This window comes from Echinops telfairi, unplaced genomic scaffold (genome assembly GCF_000313985.2).
Source record: "Echinops telfairi isolate 266 unplaced genomic scaffold, ASM31398v2 ScPeMD7_3;HRSCAF=10, whole genome shotgun sequence".
Taxonomy (NCBI): domain Eukaryota; kingdom Metazoa; phylum Chordata; class Mammalia; order Afrosoricida; family Tenrecidae; genus Echinops; species Echinops telfairi.
Window position 1 is genome coordinate 3,509,758 of NW_022103899.1, and position 19,278 is coordinate 3,529,035.

The 19,278-nt window shown below is 44.9% G+C and overlaps 1 protein-coding gene across 1 annotated transcript in view; it reads right to left on the minus strand.

Moving 5' to 3' along the window:
- The window catches only part of PDE11A (phosphodiesterase 11A), a 441,211-nt gene that overhangs the window by 96,617 nt on the left and 325,316 nt on the right, over positions 1–19,278 (minus strand). Inside the window, exons 11-12 of the mRNA XM_004701714.1 lie at positions 15,801–15,947; positions 15,404–15,511 (exon numbers count right to left, since the gene is read on the minus strand). Of these exons, the coding sequence (XP_004701771.1) occupies positions 15,404–15,511; positions 15,801–15,947 (255 nt within the window). The remainder of the gene's footprint in view (positions 1–15,403; positions 15,512–15,800; positions 15,948–19,278) is intronic.

Below are 19,278 nucleotides of genomic sequence, written 5' to 3' on the forward strand. Positions count from 1 at the left end.
TCCTCAGAGCACAGCCTTGAGGCAGTTAATTGAAAGAAGGCTCTGTGTGGACTGATTCCAATATAAATGGTCACTGTGGAAAAGCTTGCTGATTTTTGCTGTCTCTGGATCCTGTATCTGGCTTTGTTGACTGCAAACCAACAGGTTGCCATATTGCCTGCCAATCCTAGACAGTCATCAGTAGCCTATCATCTGACCTGTCGACCTTGGATTCATTTGCCTCCGCAAGCCGCAAGCCTGATCTGCTGACCTTGGTTTCATTCACTTCTGAAGCCAGCTTGTCCTCTTCCTGCAAATGTTGGGCTCATGAGCCTTAGCAGCTGTGTGAGTCAGTAGAAGCCTCCAGGCTAGGATCTGATGCAGGGAATCTCTCCAAACTTGGACGTGACAGCTTCTACAGCTGTGTGAATCATTTCTTGATATAAATTTGTGTGTGTATATGTGTACACACACACACACACACACACATATTGAAGCTTCATTGGTTTGGGGTCTTTAGAGGACCCAGCCTAAGACAGAGGCATTGAGTATGTGTTAATAATGGAGGAACAACTCAGCAAAGGAGGTTGAGAATGATTGTGCAATTTGCAGTATGTAATCAACATCCCAGAATTGTACATGGAGAAATTCCCAAATTGGTGCATGTTGTGCTGGGTATAGTCTCAACAATAACAAAATTAAAAAAAAAATTTTCCCCATAGTTGCTCTATTTATTTATTTTAAATCATTTTATTGGGGGTGCGTACAACTCTTATCACAATCCACACATACATCCATTGGGTCAAGCACGTGTACATTTTTTGCCCTCATCGTTCTCAAAACACAAACTAAAAAAAATTTAAAAGCACTTGGAACAGTTTTTATAAAATTCAAATCGAACCTAGAACTCAAATTATTAGTTCCTTAATCTTCCTTTTTTTCTGATCCCCTGGGAAGACAGGCACTTTTTGTGTTATTTTTTTAAACCTAATGTGATAAGTATTTACCAAAGTAATTCTCTATGGTATGTACATATCATTAGCACTTGGTTGTTCAGTAAATACTTGTATCATTCTTCCCATGTATCAGGCACTCTCCTAAGAGCTCTGTGGCTATCTAACGTATTTAATTCTCATAATAGCACTGTGAGGCAGCCACTTTGGTTCCCAGTTATAGCTGAGGAACATGTATGTGTGGATTGTGATAAGAGTTGTACGCACCCCCAATAAAATGATTTAAAATAAATAAATAGAGCAACTATGGGGAAAATTTTTTTAAAAATTTTGTTATTGTTGAGACTATACCCAGCACAACATGCACCAATTTGGGAATTTCTCCATGTACAATTCTGGGATGTTATAGCAACGTGCATAGCCCTCACAAGTCTTAGGTGGCAGAGACTGGCTGACTTCCAGCACACTTGTGCCAGAATCTGCCTTTAAACACTGATAGCTGGTGATGGGTCAGGATTTATGTTCACCTACACACACCCTTTCTTCTCTCATACTGCCCTTATACTCACACTCATTGTTTTCCTTTTTGTATTTCTACTTTGCCTCTATTATTCACTGCTTACCCAACTAGCAGTTCCATGACTGTGCTTCCTTTCTTATGTTAGCATTTCCATTTCCTGAGTTAAGAGTCCTTTGAACACCTAAGTCCTCTCATGCCCTGTCCAACTCTGTAGAATGCCCCTGCGAAACCAGGTGAAATGGGATCAAGCTTTTAGATCCCTTAGACTCCATCACACCTTCAGGGCTCTCTTGTAAAGTCCTGATGCTGCTCTTTGGTCTGGATTCAACGCCTCCCCACTTCCTGCCCCCAAATCACAGGTGCTTCTCTTTCCTCTCTGGGCTTGGTCTCCTATCCCTGCAGTCCTCTGCTCTTTCCTTGTTGATGCCTTCATTTTGAGGAACACCTCTGTCTGGGGCTTCATGAAAAAAATGTGTTAATTTTTTAAAACTAGGGTAGAAATTTTTGAGGCTTTGAGTGGCTGAACATGTCTTTATTCTCACAGTTATATATGTTGTGCATTAGCATGTTCCCCCTATCCATAGCACGATGCAATTTCACCAAGGTATCCTTTGATTTAGAACTCCCTCGACCCCCACCCCATTCACGGTGCTTGGTGAGCCTTTTCATTCTGGAGGTTGATCTTCAGGACAATTTTCGTACAATCAGTATTTTAGTTTCTGCTTCACTATTTTTTCTTATCTACTTGATTGGGACTTTAATTGGTTGAATCTTGGACTTGCCATCTTGATTTCCTCATTTCTTTTCTTTTCTTTCCCATTATCTACCTTGATATTTTCCCTCTTACTTTCCAAGAGGAAGATTATTCAGTGTGCAAGTATCTTCTTATTGTCGGCTCCTTTTCCAACAGCATGCACGTCTTCTTTTGTGGTTAGAGAATCGTATGTTCCTGAAGGTGTCATTGTTGCTTTGAACCAGCCTTCTGCTCTCTGAGCGGTTTCCTCTAAACTCATTATTTTCACTGCTTGGAGTCTGCCCTAAAGCATCTAGTAATCCTTGGTTGGTTAGTCATAGTTAAGAGTAAGACATTAACACACTCACTAAACACACTGGGTGTTGCCAATAGACTGCTGTGCTTTATTACAAGGTGACCATGCATCTGGCTGGTCATTTGCTGGGGATCCTCAACTGTCAATAACTCCCTTTCTCTGTAAACTTTAGTCTGTTGCCTAGAGCTGGGGAAATTTTGGATGCTGGAATTCCATGCAAAGAGAACTGTGTTTTTCTATATTTAGGAAGTCCAATCTGTATATTTTGCTTAGTAGTCTAGTTTTCAGTGAACATCTCCTTTCCCTCTATTTTCCTCTGCTGATATCCCCCAGTCTGGGGTTCAGCTTCTCTGGTAGATTCTCTGGTTTCCTGTAGAGCTGGGGAAAGAAGAGTAATCTAACGACATGGAGATTGGACAGGGACTTGAATACTCATGGTTGTTATCACCCCTTGGCCCCACCTTAACCACATTTTTTTGGGCAGTATCTGATGCTCCCGGCTTCTGAGCAATGGTGAGTTTTAGAGGACATTGTTTCTCACCTGCGACCCCTTTACCCACTCCTCACTCACAAATACACTTGGATTTGGCCTTCTTTTCTACTAAATATAAACCGCTCATCCTTCCACATTCTGCCTTCATATGCTAAGGCTCCAGGAGGTACAAGTTCAGTCTATTTCTTGTTCTTCTGGTATCTTGGGGGCTGAATTTTGATGGGAGAATGGGGTTTAAATATCTTTAGCTGTAACCTTGGAACTATGAGTCAACTTTGTTGGTTTAGATCTTGCTAATACAAAGCAAATCCTGAAAGTCTACCAAAGGCAAAATAATTGTCTCCGACCCCATGGGAGGTAAGTGTTGTAAACAGCAATGAAAGGGCACTGAGGTCTAGAGAGATTTTGCATGTGAAAGTGCTATGGACTAGAACTAGCTGCCGAATCCAAAGAGTAAGACTAGGCATGGGATGTGAAAATAAAGCAATTCTATCAAACATTTAATTAGAAGTTAAAAATATAATGCCATCTCATACATTCAAGATAAAAATCCAAATTAATTTCAAGGCATGAATCTTCAACCATTGTATGGTCAAACATATTTTTCCAGAATGTTCTGCGCAGTCACCTTTCCTCGCTGCTCCCCTCTGCCTCTTAAACTAAACTATTTTTTATCATGGATGCTGTTTAGAATTTGTTGAAAGTCCAATGGACCCTCTTCCTGGAAAATGTTCTCTAATCGTATGGAGCTTGAAGACCCCAGACCTCTATTAGGATGAGTCAGAGTAAAAAAAATCCCTGAAGTAAAGCACAGCCACAGTCCCATAGAACATATTTACCTCTTTCGCCTGCGATACCTGAATTACTGAAGCAGCACCTACCTCTTGACGGTGATTTAAAGCTGCCTGGTAAATGGTTTTTGAAAATCATCAGGCCTGAAAAGTTTCCACTGCCACTAACTGTCCATTTGCCCCTCCACCTCCTCATCCATCTTCCTCTAGCCCTTCAGACCTTCTTTAACCCAAATTGAGTAGGAAAACTCAAACGAATGCTGGAGACAAATTATTTTCAAAAGAGAAGAGCAGGAAGAGTAGTTTAATGCATTTATACCGTCCTCGACTACTCTAGTTTATTCTCAATCATTTTTCAAATACAATGATGCCTTTCCTGCTCTTGATCCCCCCAAAAGAGCTTTAAATTAGCTTACTATATCTTCTCACTTGTATTCCCTCACAGTCCACATCAGCAATATCAAGCAGTTACACACTGAGGGGAAGAGATCATTGAGGTCCAGAGACCTAGTTCTTACTTTGTCCACTCCACAAAGGCTTCTGACTACCTTCTGAGAGGCCTCCAGTGACAGCCCTTTGTTGGTTAGGGAAAAAGAGGAAGAACTTCAACAAGATGGATTGCACAGTGGCTGCAACGATGGGTGCAAATATAGCAATGGCTGTGAGGACTGTGTTCTCTTCTGTTGTAAATGGGTCACTGTGACTGCGAATGGACTTGTCAGACCTAACAACAACAACAACAACCTCCCCTAACCACTGGAGCATAAAGTGGCTGGAGCTCCAAAGGACTGAAAGCAAAAGGAATGATTCAGGTGGTTCCTAGATTACCTAGAGACGATCATTGTTTTGGGGTCTTGGCTAAAGTGGAGACTATAAGGAAGATGTTTCCCAATATTTTATTGACTATGCAAAGGCATTCAACCATGTGGATAACAAATTAAGGATCATATTGCATAGAATGGGATTTATAGAACATTTCATTGTGCACATGTGGAATCTGGACCTAGAAGCAGAGGCACTTGTACAAACAGAACAATGGGATACTATGTGGTTTAAGATCAGGAAAGGTATGCTTCAGGGTTGTATCTTCTTACCATACTTATTTGATTTATATACTGATCAAATAAGCAAAGTTGGATTATATGAAGAAGAATATGGCATCAGGATTAGAGAAGACGCATGAACAACCTGTGATATAAGATGACATGAACTTGTTGAGTGAAAGTAAAGAGGACTTGAAGTACTTCATGATAAAGATCAACGACGATATAGCCTTCGGTATAGATTACATACATGTGTACATGGATTCTTACAACTGGACTGATAAGCAACATCATGAAAAACCCCAACGAAAAGCCATGGAGTTAATGCCAATTCATAGCAACCCTATAGAACAGAGTACAGCTGTTCCCTGAGATTTCTGAGCTGTCAATCTTTACAGGAACACAGGGCCTCCTTAGAGTTGTCAAGAATTTAATTTCCCTTGGATCCACAATCCATGCCCATCGACACAGAGTCGAAGAGTAGAAAGATGTATTGCATTGGGCTCTAGAGCTATCAAGCAGAGACTTCACTTAGGCCTAAGGTGCGCCAGATCCAAATCATGGTATTTTCAATTGCCCCCTAGGCATGCAAAAGCTGCACAAAGAATAAGGAAGGCCAAGGAAGAATTGATGCACATCATTATGAAGAATATTGACTATACCATATCCTCCAATCATTAGCCAGCATAAAATTTAAACCACTCAGATGTACCACACTTTAAAAGTCAATCCCGTGTGATCCTAGTGAATGGAGACTCTCATGCTAAGAGGAAAATGACTTCGGCTTTGGGGTTCTGTTGAACCCTCAAAGGTATCCCAACAGCAGGATTCATCATTTAACAAATGATGATTTAAAAACAAACAAACAAAAGCCAAATGTTTCCACATGCCTGCTCTGTAGCAAACAGTTGGCACATGTGAGAAATGAAGTTCAGAATAATAGTAACAACAGTCAACACTCGTACAGTGCTAAGTATATGCCAGGTGCTCTTCGGAGCACTTCAAATGTCTTACCTTGTCTAATTCTCACAAGAACCTCTGAGTTTGATGCTGTTCTCTACCCCATTTTGTAGATGAGACTCTTTGAGACACACAACTAAAATGTAACAGAGCCCAGGAGACCTGGTTCTGGATCTGTGTGCATGTCACTGTGCTGTAACGCATGCACTCAAGGTCTAGGTGCTCTCTTATGCTAACAGTGCTATGTAACTGGACTGGAAAAATCAATTGATGTGTACTTTCTTCCATGGGAGGAATTGCTGTTAAATTGTTACGTGGTTGTGCATCAAGAGGTAGCTCATGAGATACCGGGTTTTAAATGGAAGCCTGGTGGCACAGTAGGTTAAACACTGTAATGCTAACCACAAGGTCAGTAGTTCCAACCCACCAGACACTCTGCAGAAGAAAGATGAGGCTGTTTGCTCCCATAAAGATTTACAGTCTCAGACACCCCATGAAGCAGCTCTACTCTGTCCTTTAGGACCTCTGTGGGTTGGAATTGACTCAAACATAATAACCTCAACACATGATTCTGTAAATATAAGAGGGGGCTTTAAAAATTTATGGAAAAATGGGATGAAAAGATAATAGAAATTTTCCATGAATTTTTTGAACCCCTCTCATGTATCCTCCCCCGACCCCACCCCTCCACATGCACCCAAACCCACTGCCATTGAGGTGATTACAACGTATAGCAACCCTCGGCAGGGTTTCTGAGACTGTAAATTTGTCCATCTTTATGGGAACAGAGAGCCTCATCTATCTCCAGAAGAGTGGGTGGTGGGCTGGAACCCCCTGACTTTGCAGCTAGCCCTGTGTGTATCCCACAGTGCCACCAGGGGACCTCTGTATACAAGGGCTTCAAGAAGATTGTGGAAGAAGGGAATTAAAAGAGAATGTCATTATTCCATGACCTTTTTGAAGCCCCCCTCATATATATGGGTGTGGGTACAATTTTTTTTAATTTTAAAAATGTATCCATATTTAATCAAATGGTTTTCTCTGGGAATAAAATATTGACCTTTTGAAAAGGGTCCATCCCTCCATTTATTCCTTCAATAGAGATTTTGTGAGCATCTACTCTGTCTCTGGCCCCGGGGGCAGATCCATGAAGAAGGTAGGCACACCACTGGCCCTGGCTGGATGGGCGGTCCAGCCACTCCGGTGACTTGCTCTCAGCTTCCGAAAACCTATCTAGCACATGTCTGGGCTCCACTGGCACTAAGAGCAAGCAAAGCATGCTCCTGTGGCATTTCCTTTGCTTCTTCATGATGCCCCAAGGCAATTCTCTCCAGCAGAGGGCCGTCTCAGCTTTAGGGTGGAAGGAGATTCTGACCAGAGGTGCTGACGGGTAGATTGGTACTACTTTTGGCCATCCCACCAGCTTCCTTTCTTTTCAAAAAGGACCTTATCTTTGCCTAGAGGCGATGAAGGCACAAGGGGGACAAGAACAGATGTTCAACACGAACGAAAGGGAAAAGAACCTACTGACCTAATTGTAGCATCTAGATTTAATGCTCAGATGCACTCGGCATTTACAAGAACTTCTGTCTGTCCATATTTGGGTCGAGTGAATTGATAAAGGGGCACGTCAGCCCCATTTTGAGGTAGAGCGGCCTGACCCCCCTGGGGAGCACGCCATCCCGCACAGATGGACTCTGGCTTGTTCGATTATCCACAGCAGTGGGATAGGATCCAAAGCACATAAAACGTGCTGCCATCAAGTTGATTCTGGCTCCCAGCGACCCTATAGGACAGGGTAGATCGGTCCCTGCGGGTTTCCGAGACTGCAATTCGTCACAGAAGTAGAGAGCCTCCCCTGTCCCCCACAGAGCCGCGGGCTTCACACTTGCAGTGAGCAGCCGAGTGGCAAAGTAACTACTAAGCCACCAGGAATCCGAAGTTTGGGCTAAATCTGCTTCCCCCTCTTCTCAGAATGAATGTGGCCAAATATTGATTTGGCATTAATTAAATATTACCTTGCCACGTCCTTACAATTGCTTGCCAAGCTTAAGGTTGGGAAGATGCTATGTCTACACTTGAATTACTTTCTTTTGCACGCAGAAGTTTCTGAAGGCCTTTATCCTAAAGGGAGAAGACCTATTCTGTGTTTGGGGTGTGCGCACGCTCAGCCTCAGATAGCATTGCTTGCCCTTGTGCGTGTCAGAAGGGCGAGGCAGCAAGCCTTCATGGTCCGTGTGCTACAGCTGCAGACACCGAGCAAACGGGGTGGGACTACATTTGTCCTTTTTCATTCCCAGCAAGGCTCCATTTTTAACCTAATTGTCACCAGAATTTTAAAAAAACCTTTCTTTTGGGGAATTAAAAAGATGTGTGAAAGTACAGAGTACCATAACCGAGCCTCCGCGTGTTGATCTCCTGCGTCCACAGGAAACCATATGTTGCCCGGCTTGTTCCATCGCTCCGTCCATGCACAGTTTCGTTGTTTCGCTGCCTGCTGTCCACCCGGCTACTGTCCACCCCTTTATTTCATTCCTTGTGTTCATGAGGCCAGCCCCAAGCCAGTCTGCCTCCACATTTTGATGCATAGTGCAAAGAAGATGCATAAAAGGCATGGGGGCCATTTCAAGTGAATCGAGCAATAAGACTTAAAAGAATTCAAGTTTATATTTCAATTTAGGTCATACATGTAGCACAGTTGTGTAAGTAGCATACACTACACCGACATGTTTTTTTAGTGAAAATTCCTGAGCTGTGGGACCCAACACGGGGCACACTGGAAGGGCAGATGCTTAAGGAATTTGCCTTTTACCACGAAGACTAGAGGTGCCCTGGTGTGGTTTTGAGGACGTGGACAGCCTTTCTGGCCATCTCTAGGAGCGTCATGTCTATTTTATTTATATAAAAAAATTACTCGGGAATCAGATCTCCTATGACACGCGGTTTGTGAGCGTAGAGAATGAAACAGATCACGTGGTGAACATTAATTGTTCAGAAACGGCCAAATAGACGAATGTCAGGAATAGGGAGTAGCCTCGTCAAAGCTGACTTCATTTTCTTCGTCAAAGTCTTCGTCATTGGCCCAGAATTAAACCCGAGACTCATAAAAAAATAAATTCATTCATTCATTCATTAAAGCTGGCCATTTGGCCCGCGGTTCCAGCCTTCACGGAGCCGTGCTGCTCGGCCGGCTCGCCCGACCTGAAGGATTTGAGCTGGGCTCATAAAACTCAGCGACAGTCTGAGCAGTTCACCAACACTGTAAAAATATCAAGAATAAATTCACTGTAATAATAATAATAATGATGATAAATCCTATATTGGAACGGGCGGCCACAGCCGGGAACCACGTGCGGGCCCTTATGCGGCGGGCTGGTGCAGCCCAGGCGCCAGAGCTTGCACTTTCTTGGTAGCGCTGGACGCAATTACTTTCACACACTTTTACAATTTACATGTCCCAAGAAAACTACCCGCTCTGGCTGGTGGTGCGGGAGAATTTATTTTCACTAGAAAGGGAATGGCCCATAACTCAGGAGTTCAGAGCTTCAAGTGAGTGATGGAGTTTACTCTGCAGCGGGAGAGAATGGATTGGATTATCCTTCTGCTCCAGCGTATGTTTGGTGACTAGCCCACCGGGTTCTTAATGAAGTGCGGCTTTGACTTTTTTTTTCCTTTTACAAAATAAATGCGGATAAAGGGAATGTCAGGTAGAAACATGGGGTGCCTAATTGGGACCCTGAGAGGTAGCCAGAGAAAATAAAAATAAGAACTTCTTAAGTGATTAAAAGGCAGGAATCTTAAATGTAATTTAAACATAGCATTCAAATTGATTAGCCCACTAATTTATAGTGTCCAGTACTGATGGTCTGCACAGCCATTAAAAACGTTCCTTCCCTAAATTGAAAATTTGGGCAAAAGTTGCACCCGAAACCAGAATATACCTCCAGGAAGATTAACGAGTTGGCCTTCCTAATATGCAGATTTTATTATATTATGATGGTATACACTGCCATTTACTTTAAATATAGCTCTAGTCATGTTTACAAATAATTGCATCCTATATACTAAATAAGCATATCTATATTTATAGTTATAAACTGAATGATACTCATTTATATTTATGTGCATCTGCCGATAAGGAAATGCAATATAAAAATGATGTTTACTGATTATTGATATGATTTTAATGTATTCCCTTTTCTGTAGCCACTTTGTTACAGAATAAAACACCTCGGTCTCTTTGTCCCTTCCAAGGTTACATCGACAAAGGAATTAGATTTCTTTTTATTGAGATTAGGATTGCTGGTTATTGAGTGAAAACATTTCATGTACAAATCTAATTGCGTCTCTCCTGCTTGGGGTGGGGGCTGGGCACTAACTCTGCTTCTGAGAGTACCCTTCCAGAAGAAATTTTCTACCCTGGAAATCAAGGTCTGTCCTGAAAACTGCAGATAGCGGCGGATAGCACCTTACTGCCAGGCTGGCTAGCCGGACGGATGTTTCTCCCTAAATGTCCTTTCTGCTCTCTCATTTGAATTATCAATATAACAGCATGGCTTCTCTGTGGAAATAACCTCGTTGACAACACAAATATGGATTTTAACATGTTACCTCCATGCTGAAGATTTAAGAAGCCCCCAGTAAATGTCAGGGGGCGTCAATGTGTTTGCTGTGATACTTGGCTATTATTAGTGTTTAACTGTGAGTCCCCACCAGCGGCACCATGCTGCCAGCGCCACCATAAATTTTAATGTGATCATGTGTTCTCTTCTCTTTTCACATCCAGTGAATTCTGCAAGATCATAATATTCTCTATGAACCCTCGCTGAACCTGAGTGTCACAGGAAGAGAGAGCATGATTTCTAGTTGTTCATCATTGTATAGTTGTGGTTTGCTTGTTTGTCTTACATGGACACTGAGCAGCGTGGTTCCCTGAATAATATTACCCTAAACTAAATTCACTCGCTCAATGAATCTTTCTTGAACCCCTACAGGATGAAGGGCATGGCCCCAAGTGCTAATGAGTACATTGATGGGACAGTAAAGCACACTGACTCTTAAGGAGACCCCTTTTCCCCTTGGAGGGGCTGTCAGAGCTAACACGTCTGCAAAAAAACAAAAAACGTCTGCACCCTCGGTCCTGCGGTATGCCTTTTATCTCCCAGACCGCCAACCATGCACAGCCATTTCCTGTCGCGGTCTGTGCCGTGAGCATAAGACACCTTTCCTTGTGTATGTGTCTTTTATAAAAATAATTTCTCATTTATTATTCACCTGCAGGAGTTAATTCCTTTTAGCCACACAGGACTAACTGGTACCACATGCAGCATTTATCCAATTCAAAGTCATTGGTATGTTTTAGCTTCCTAAATATCTCTTTAAATAAAAGCAAAGCTTAACCATCAAAGCCTCCATTTGAACAAATTTGAAATCGCCGGTCAGAGGGATTATCCATTGGGTTACCGGCGAATAAAATTCCCACTACTTCATGTCACATTGACTATCCTGCGAATGGTTTTTGTTTTTGTCTTGCTTTGTTTAAATGTCCAAAGGAACGAACACTGCTTTGTTAATTAGGCATGCACTTGAATATTGTAGCAAGACACACACTAAAAAAGTTAAGTCTACATTTTTGTATTGGATGCGATCTGGGGGCGAAAGGTCAGGAAGCTGGTGCTCAGATCTGTACCTTTCTGGTTCTCAGGTACTTTGTGCTCAAACTCTTATGGCAGGCAATTATGCATTTTTCTCATTACCAGAGACAATGGGTTTAGGAAAAGGCACAACCACAGACTTAAGGTGGCATAGAGGGTTTTCCGGAGAACACCAGCATTGTCAATTAGAAAGCAGGTCCATCTTGAGAACAGGGGCTCTTTCCTGGGAGACTGCGTTTGTTTATTATATACATATAAAATCTTTTGTGTGGGGAATATGGATGCCTTAGCATCTGTTGTTGAAGAAAAGACACACTTTCAAGGATGACTGGGAAGTCCTTCCCCCTCCGCACCCTGTTTTTCCCTGGCTGAGAAACTTTGCCTTGGAGCGCCATCTAGAGGAAAATCCAGCACACTCTTTTTGGCTTTTGTTACCCAGGCTGAATTCAGTAGTTGTATGGTAAAAAAAAATCAGATTAATAGAAAAATTGGGTTCTACATCAACACATAAAAATAAAATATGACTCTCACCGACTAAAGCAAAACCTCCCCTCCCCCGACTTCATCCAAACAAACCCCCCAAACAGTAAAAGACCTCAGCGTCTTCAGGAGCGCCTGTAACGAGAAATGCCTTGGAGGAAATAAGTAGGTTACTCTCAGCCATCGGCATAGGTCCACACTTTAAAAATTGACCACTAGTGAAATAAATAAAGGTTCCTCTTCCCTGATCTTTGCTAGTTATTCCTGTCATCATTTTCTGAAAACGTTCGGATTCACCAGGTCTCGGCTCGAGGGCTTGTGCTAGAGACGGACGAAAGTTGGCACTGTAAACGTATGGGGCCCTTCGTCAAGTTCAGCACACATTCCTTGAGCAGAAAATCCTATCTCTTCCAGATGTGGGTCTTCCACGCACAGCGAGGGAGAAAAAATAATATTTGCCAATGTCGTCTTTCCCAAGCCGTGTTTGGATTCTGCAGCCTCCCTCCGCACCCCACGAGTACAAGCGAAAGCCCACAAGGGCTCCCGCAGAGGCCTCTTCAAGGATGCTGTGCAGACTTGCAAATACAGCCGTCCCCTTATATTCAGACAGTGTGACTGTCCCCATCGTGGGAACACAATCTGTGAGTTCTCCTTTCCGCCACGCTTGGAAAAGGATCAGACCGTGCAGATAGGACATGTTCACGGCCGAAAACGGAGCGTTGTTTCCTTTTCCTCCTAAGTGCCCCCTGCCCCTCCGGCCTCGCCAGCTCCCCACATCCCGGCTCCTTTAAGGGTTGCCTTACAAATGCATCTCTGCCTTTGACATCTCGGACTCAAAAAGTCACAGCCATTCATTCCTCTTCACTCTGTGGAGCAAGGTTCCTCCTTACTTGTGATGGGAGTTCACCAGACATGAACAGCTTCTCCAAACCAGTCCATTAAGAATGTCTTTCTTGAATAGCTGCCGTGAGCCAGAGACATGCACACATCACACAGAAAAGGATTTCTGACCGGGTATGATGTGATATGGAAAACTGAAGTGTAGTTTCGTTCATTGTTTTCTTCAACCAACACCGGCACTTTATACAATGAAGCCTTGCGGTTCAAACCATTGTTTGTGACTGGGTGACTGCTTGAATGGTGCGTGTTACATAGGGTCTGCTCCCTGCCATGGAGTTACGTCCACTCACAGTGATCCTGATGAACAGGGCAGAAGGGCCCCTGTGGGCTTCCGACACTGGAACTCTTTATGGGACGAGAAAGTCCTATCTTTCTCCCGCTGACCTGAAGGTTAGCAGCTCCACACGTTTACCTTACAGAGCAGCGGTTCTCAACCTGTGGGTCGCACCCCCTTTGGGGGCCAAATGACCCTTTCACAGGGGTCACCATATTTCCGATGGTCTTAGGAACCGAGACACCGCTCCTCTATCCGTCTGCAGGCAGGTCCGCCCGCATGCAGATACACCCACCTACGGGGTCACCACAACACGAGGAACTGTCTGAAAGCGTGGCGGCCTTGGGTAGGTTGAGAACCACTGTTGCAGAGGGTCAGGCTGGTCCAGTTTCCTCAGGTCATCCTGGCTGGTCCTTAAGCAGATGAAATCTGGACCCACTCCCCCATAAGCAAAGTCTCCAAGTAGAACATATTTTGGGGGTCCCTTCTTCTTATGTTACATATACTTTGATTCAACTCAATTCAGTTTCGTTTGTGGAATTATTGGTCACCTGCACGAGGAGCACAAGATGCTGTTGAGGCCTTCAGAGACAGGTGTGGACTAAATCAGCGAAGGCCGTTGAGAGAATACGTTCTCTTCCAACTCAGGCGCTTACCCAGTGGATTTGTAACTTAAAATACACAGTAGGAAGATAGATGTGTTATACTAGATACTGTGCAGAGAAGTAAGTAATTATTAATGCTTAGGGAGAAAGAGGAAGACTTTGAGGCAAAACTGAAATTAGAGCAACGCCTTACAGGAGAAGTAACATTTTAATAGGCAGAGAGCAGGGCAGAGCATTTCGTGAGGATGATTTTCGTTTGGCGAGACCAGAGGAAAATGCATTCCATGCAGCGTTCCCTATTTGGGAGTCAAATTCTAATCTGGGGGCAAAAATGTAAGGTACTTGGAGTTCCATTATGAGAAGCCAGAACTCAGTTCTCTTTTGCTCCTGGAGTAGATATGTTTAAACCTGTGTGTGAGGTGTGTACAAGGGTGGAAGGGTGGGGGTGGGGGGGAGAGAATATGTAAAAGGCTTATGGAAAGAGGGACTTAAAAGTTTTCCATTACAAATGGAAACACAAATACCAGCCTAAAAATCCCACACATTCAAGCTAGTAATATATATATATTTGGGGGGGTGGGGGGGTGGGGGGAGATTTTACTTGACGCTGTCTTAATAATGTAAGTGGAAACAGGGCCAAAGGTAAACCTGGTTTCTGCCAGCAAATGTGGGTAAGCAGATATGGATTTTGTTTCCATCTTTGCCACAGACATTTAGATTAAATTTCAGGACTTACCTCCCGCAGGCTGCCCTCCAAAACCAAACCAAATTCGGCAGGGCCAAGTCGCGGCCACCCTGTCAGGCCGGGTAGAACTGCCCTGTGAGAGTCTGAGGCTCTGACTCTTATGGGAGTAGAAAGCCCTGGCTTCCTCCCGAGGAGTGCCCGGTGGTTTCAAACTGCTGACCCTGCAGATCACAGTCTAACATAGCACCACTAAGTTACCAGGGCGCCTGCAGGCTGTGCCAGCTACCTCCATAAAGTCATCTGTCCACCTTCACTAGGTCACAGCGCTCCCCGGAAAGAATTAACCCTTGAGAACACACCCTCCTACCCCACGGTTCTTTCTCACGTGCTCTTCAGTCAGATCAGCACGCTCCAGGTTTTGCATGCTCCTGCGGATAACAATGGGGAGCCCCAGTGGCATAGTGGTTACCAATTGGGCTGCCAGCCACAAGGTCAGCGGTTTGAAACCACCGGCCAGCTTGGCGAGACAAAGACAAGGCTTTCTAGTCCTGTGGGCAGTTACAGACTCAGAAACTCACAGGGCAGTTCTACCCTGTCCTACAGGGTCACGAGGGGTCGGCATCCCCTTAGGGCAGTGAGTCTCAGTGAGTGGCTCGTGTGGACTCTTCCACACTTTGGTGTTCTACCGAGTGAGGAAGTAGATCACTGTCATTGTATTCATCCCCATATCCTCTATTAAACAGTCATTCCTGAGTCAAAGAACAAGTTTCCTGAGATCAGCGATTGAAACGGGACTGGAAGCAATCTTTCCAACCTTGTGCCTGCCTCAAGGTGTCAGTTATTTTACAGCCGTGGAGCTTTGAAATGCTCATCAAATAGATACTGCCGTAACTGGGGCGAGTAAGTTCGGATGTCACATAAACCCTTTGTCGAAGAAATGGGCGTGTGAAAGGAGTGGGCCCTGTGGGTCCCCCCAGGGACAGACGACTGGCTCCGCCACGGAACACACGGACTTACAGTCAGCATGGCGAACATCAGTTGGCACACATTGAAGGCGTGTCTCCAGTTGTGGTACAGAACCATGCGGTAGTTCTTCCTCACCGTCAGAAGCCACCTGCACAGGGTCTGCAATGGGAATGGAGCCATTGAGCCCGTGTTGTGTGTCTCCAGGAGGCCCATTAGCCAAGCGCAACCTTCCACCCCAGTCACCCACCGCCTTCCACGATCCAAGTCCTTCCACCCCACAAACCCCACGTGTGATCTCACACTCACTCTGCCCGCTGCCCAGAGAAGTCATCATCATCCTCATTTGGGATTTGGGAATCCTGAGGCTCAGAGTGGCTCACCCTAAGCCCCCGGGGTGGTATGTGTGTGGGGGGCACACTCCTGGAATCAGCCCAAGTAGAAAACTTACCTCGTAGTCGATTTTAAATGTCTGCACCATCCCCAACTCCATGAACATCCGGAGAGCAGCCGTGATCATGGCGTCCACGTCCAGCGAAAAGTCGTCAAAGCGCATGTCGTCGATGGCAAGCTCGGACACCAGGGGGATGTTGGCTGCCTGCAAAAGCAGAAGACGGAAGCTCATCAGCTTTCCTGAACCCCACGTCTTGCTCCCTCCATCCCCCCGCTTATCAGATGTGCCACCGACATCAGGCCTGGCCTGCTCTGACACCCCATACAGCTGAATGAGGAGCTGGAACTGCAGGTGCCTGGAGTCAATGAAGGTGGGCTGTGTGTGCAGTGGGGGTGGGGGATGATAATGGAGGGAAAAAGAGGAGGGAGGCTAATGTGGAAATGAGATAGCCACATTGCATCCAGCCAGCAGAATTAAGAATACCTAGTGGTCTAGTTTACTCCAACCTCGGTCACACAATATATTCTGGTGCAGGAAACATCTGGGCAGCCGGCAGCTGTGAATGTGAATGGCTGCGGTTCAGAAGGAGAGGAAACGCATCACGTGGTCTGGCTCCCCTGTCCCTTCTAGGCTCTCTCTCTATGTATGTTCCAAACGTTGGGAAGGACCCGGCAGCTCGGTTTTGTTGCAAGATAAATTGAACAAAACAGAGACGTTGAAAGGCTAGCATGACCGGGTGGCGCAGCGACGAAAGCACTCGCCCGCTCACTGAAAAGCCTGTTGCCTGGACGCGTCGGGCATGAGAGACAGATCAGCGGAGCCGTCTGCTGCCGTAAAGAAACAGCCTTGGCAGCCGTGCAGGGGCATCCTGCAGAAGCACTCTGAGTTGGAATGGATTCAATGCGGAAGTTTGAAAAAATTCATACTATACGCATGACAGCATCATTACAGTGTTCATCCTACAGATGCAGGGATAGCAAAAGAGCCATGTTAGGCAGCTGTCACCCTGTGACCCCCGCACAAACGCAAGGCGAAGGAAACCCTCTCAGCGATCCTCCGTGCTGCGTGGAGTGGGTGGGTCTGTGGTCTCCTTCAGGCCTCTCTCTGCAAGAAAGTCATTTTTATGCTTCCAGGTTAGCAAGATCATTCTGCATTCATATTTGTAGTCTATTCACCAGATATAAATTACCCCAGGGAGAAATTTATACCCAGGGAGTAATTTATGCCCTGGGACTACTTTGACTGAGCAATTAAATCCGACTCTGGCCACTCCAGGCATTCCAGAAACCACACAATCAATTCTTCCTTCCCAATTCTACCTTCCTCCGACGGAGCTGACATCTTTAAGCTAAAATCAGAACACTGGTTCTTCTCCATAACAGGGAAGGGCAACGGACAAAGCTGTAAATTATAGAATAACTTCTCTTCTCAGGCCACCTTCACTAGGTTACAGCGGTGAGATTATTTATTCTCACTAAAAAAAAAAAATCCATCAGCATAGCCTACTGTAAATCATTTTAATATATTAGCATGCTGGTAGACACCAGTTCCTTTCTGTGGAAGGCCAGGCTTGGAGGTTCAAGCGTCCTGATAGAAGTCATCTTCCTCTTTGCTCCCAGCCTCATGCTGAGCAATTTACTCTTAGTTTTTTACTTTTAAAATATTGTTTCAATTGTAGTTATATAAGCACAAGAGTTTTAAAGGCCAGCTAGTATGACAAGGATAGTTACACATACACACACATGCACGCATGCGCACACACGTGCAGGAATCTGATATAAAAATGTTCCTTTACCCGAGGCAACCATTTTCAGGTATTTTAAAGCTCTTTGGTACTTGCTGGAGCCCTGGTGGCATAGTATGCTATGCATCGGGCTGATAACTACAAGGTCAATGGTTTGAAACCAGAAATCACAGCTGCTCTTCAGGAGAAAGATGAGGCTTTCTACTCCCATAAAGATTTACTGTCCACTGGAAACACAGGGGGCCAGTACTACCTGTCCTGTAGGGTCACTATGAGTCGGGGTCGACTCGTGATAGCAGTGAGTTTGGATTTTGGTTTGTATTTGCCTAAGTAAGGTGCTTTGGAAGCAGCAGTTCAGGGATCACAGGGTGCATTGCATTGGGTAAATCTACTGTACAAGACCCCTTTAAGGGGTTAAAAGCAAAGATGTTACTTTGGAGAATAGGGTGCACTTGACCCAAGCATGGTATTTTCTATCGTTTCGTATGTGTGGTAGTTACATAATCTATTGTCAATTTGAGACTTACGAGTGAAGGGGTGGAGTTTGGCCTGTCAATCAGGTCACAGCTTAAAGACCTCATTTGGAGGTGCTAAGGAGATAAATAGTTCGTTGGAGGTGGGACACACGTTCAGTCCCTGTGAGACATTCTTGTTGACAAGCCACATGGAGACAGGCTGATGGCAGCCAGAGCCTCAGAGCTAGAGAAGCCACGTGGAGACTCTGCCAGAGCTGAGATGCTTACTGGATCCACAAGACTTTCCACCCACCAGCCTGTGATCTTCCTTATTCAGCATCACTGCATGTGTTTCATGAGTCTGAAGAGGACTTTATAGACTGGTATCGGACATATGGATCAATACCAGATTTATGGACTTGATCTGGACTGGGCTGGGATGCTTTCTCAATATGCAACTGCTCTATGATACAAAGCTCTTTCTTATACACATATGAGTGTCTATGAACTTGTTTCTCTAGTCAGCCCAGACCAACACAATGTGCATGTGAAAGCTGAACTTGGAGTAAGGACACCCAAGAAGAATTGATGCGTTTGAATTGTGGTGTCGGCAGGCAGTGTGAAAGGTACTGCGGAACAAACAGATGGATTCTGCAAGAAGCATGGCCAGCCTGCTCCTGAGAGAAGAAGATGACGAGACTTCCCCTCACTTACTTTGGACATGTCAGGAGAGACCAGTCCGTGGAGAAGGACATCATGCTTGATAACGTGGTGGGTCAGTGAGGAAGAGGAAGGCCTTTGACAAGACGGATTGACACAGTGGCTGCGACAATGGGCTCAAACATAATCACACTGGTGAGGAGGCTGCAGGGTCGGGCAGTGTTTTGTCCTGTTGTACACAGAGCATCTATGAGGCAGAATGGACTCGATGACAGGTAGGAATATCACATGCTTGTCGTTTTATTGCTTGACTATTTTCAGTTTTAAGCAGTATTTGACTTCCCACCATTAAGGAGGTCGATTCAGCTACTTTGCGTTACCTCTGCCAACCTCTGTCGCCTCACACACCAACTTTTCTCATTCCCCAGTATAATGACATCATGGCTTTGTTCAGGTACAGTTTACATGGCTCTGCTTCCTTCGGAGATGTTCACAGCGAAGTCACTGCAGTTTGCTGTGATGACTGTCCTGACGGCATTTTGTGTTCTCTGGAGTTAGTCCTTGTCCTCTTCAGGGTTTGCTGAGTTGTCTATGCATTTATCACTCGCTCCACCTCCCAAGCGTCCTCCCCAACGCTTCGGTTCATCCCACCAGATCCATCGTCCAGAAGTCTCTC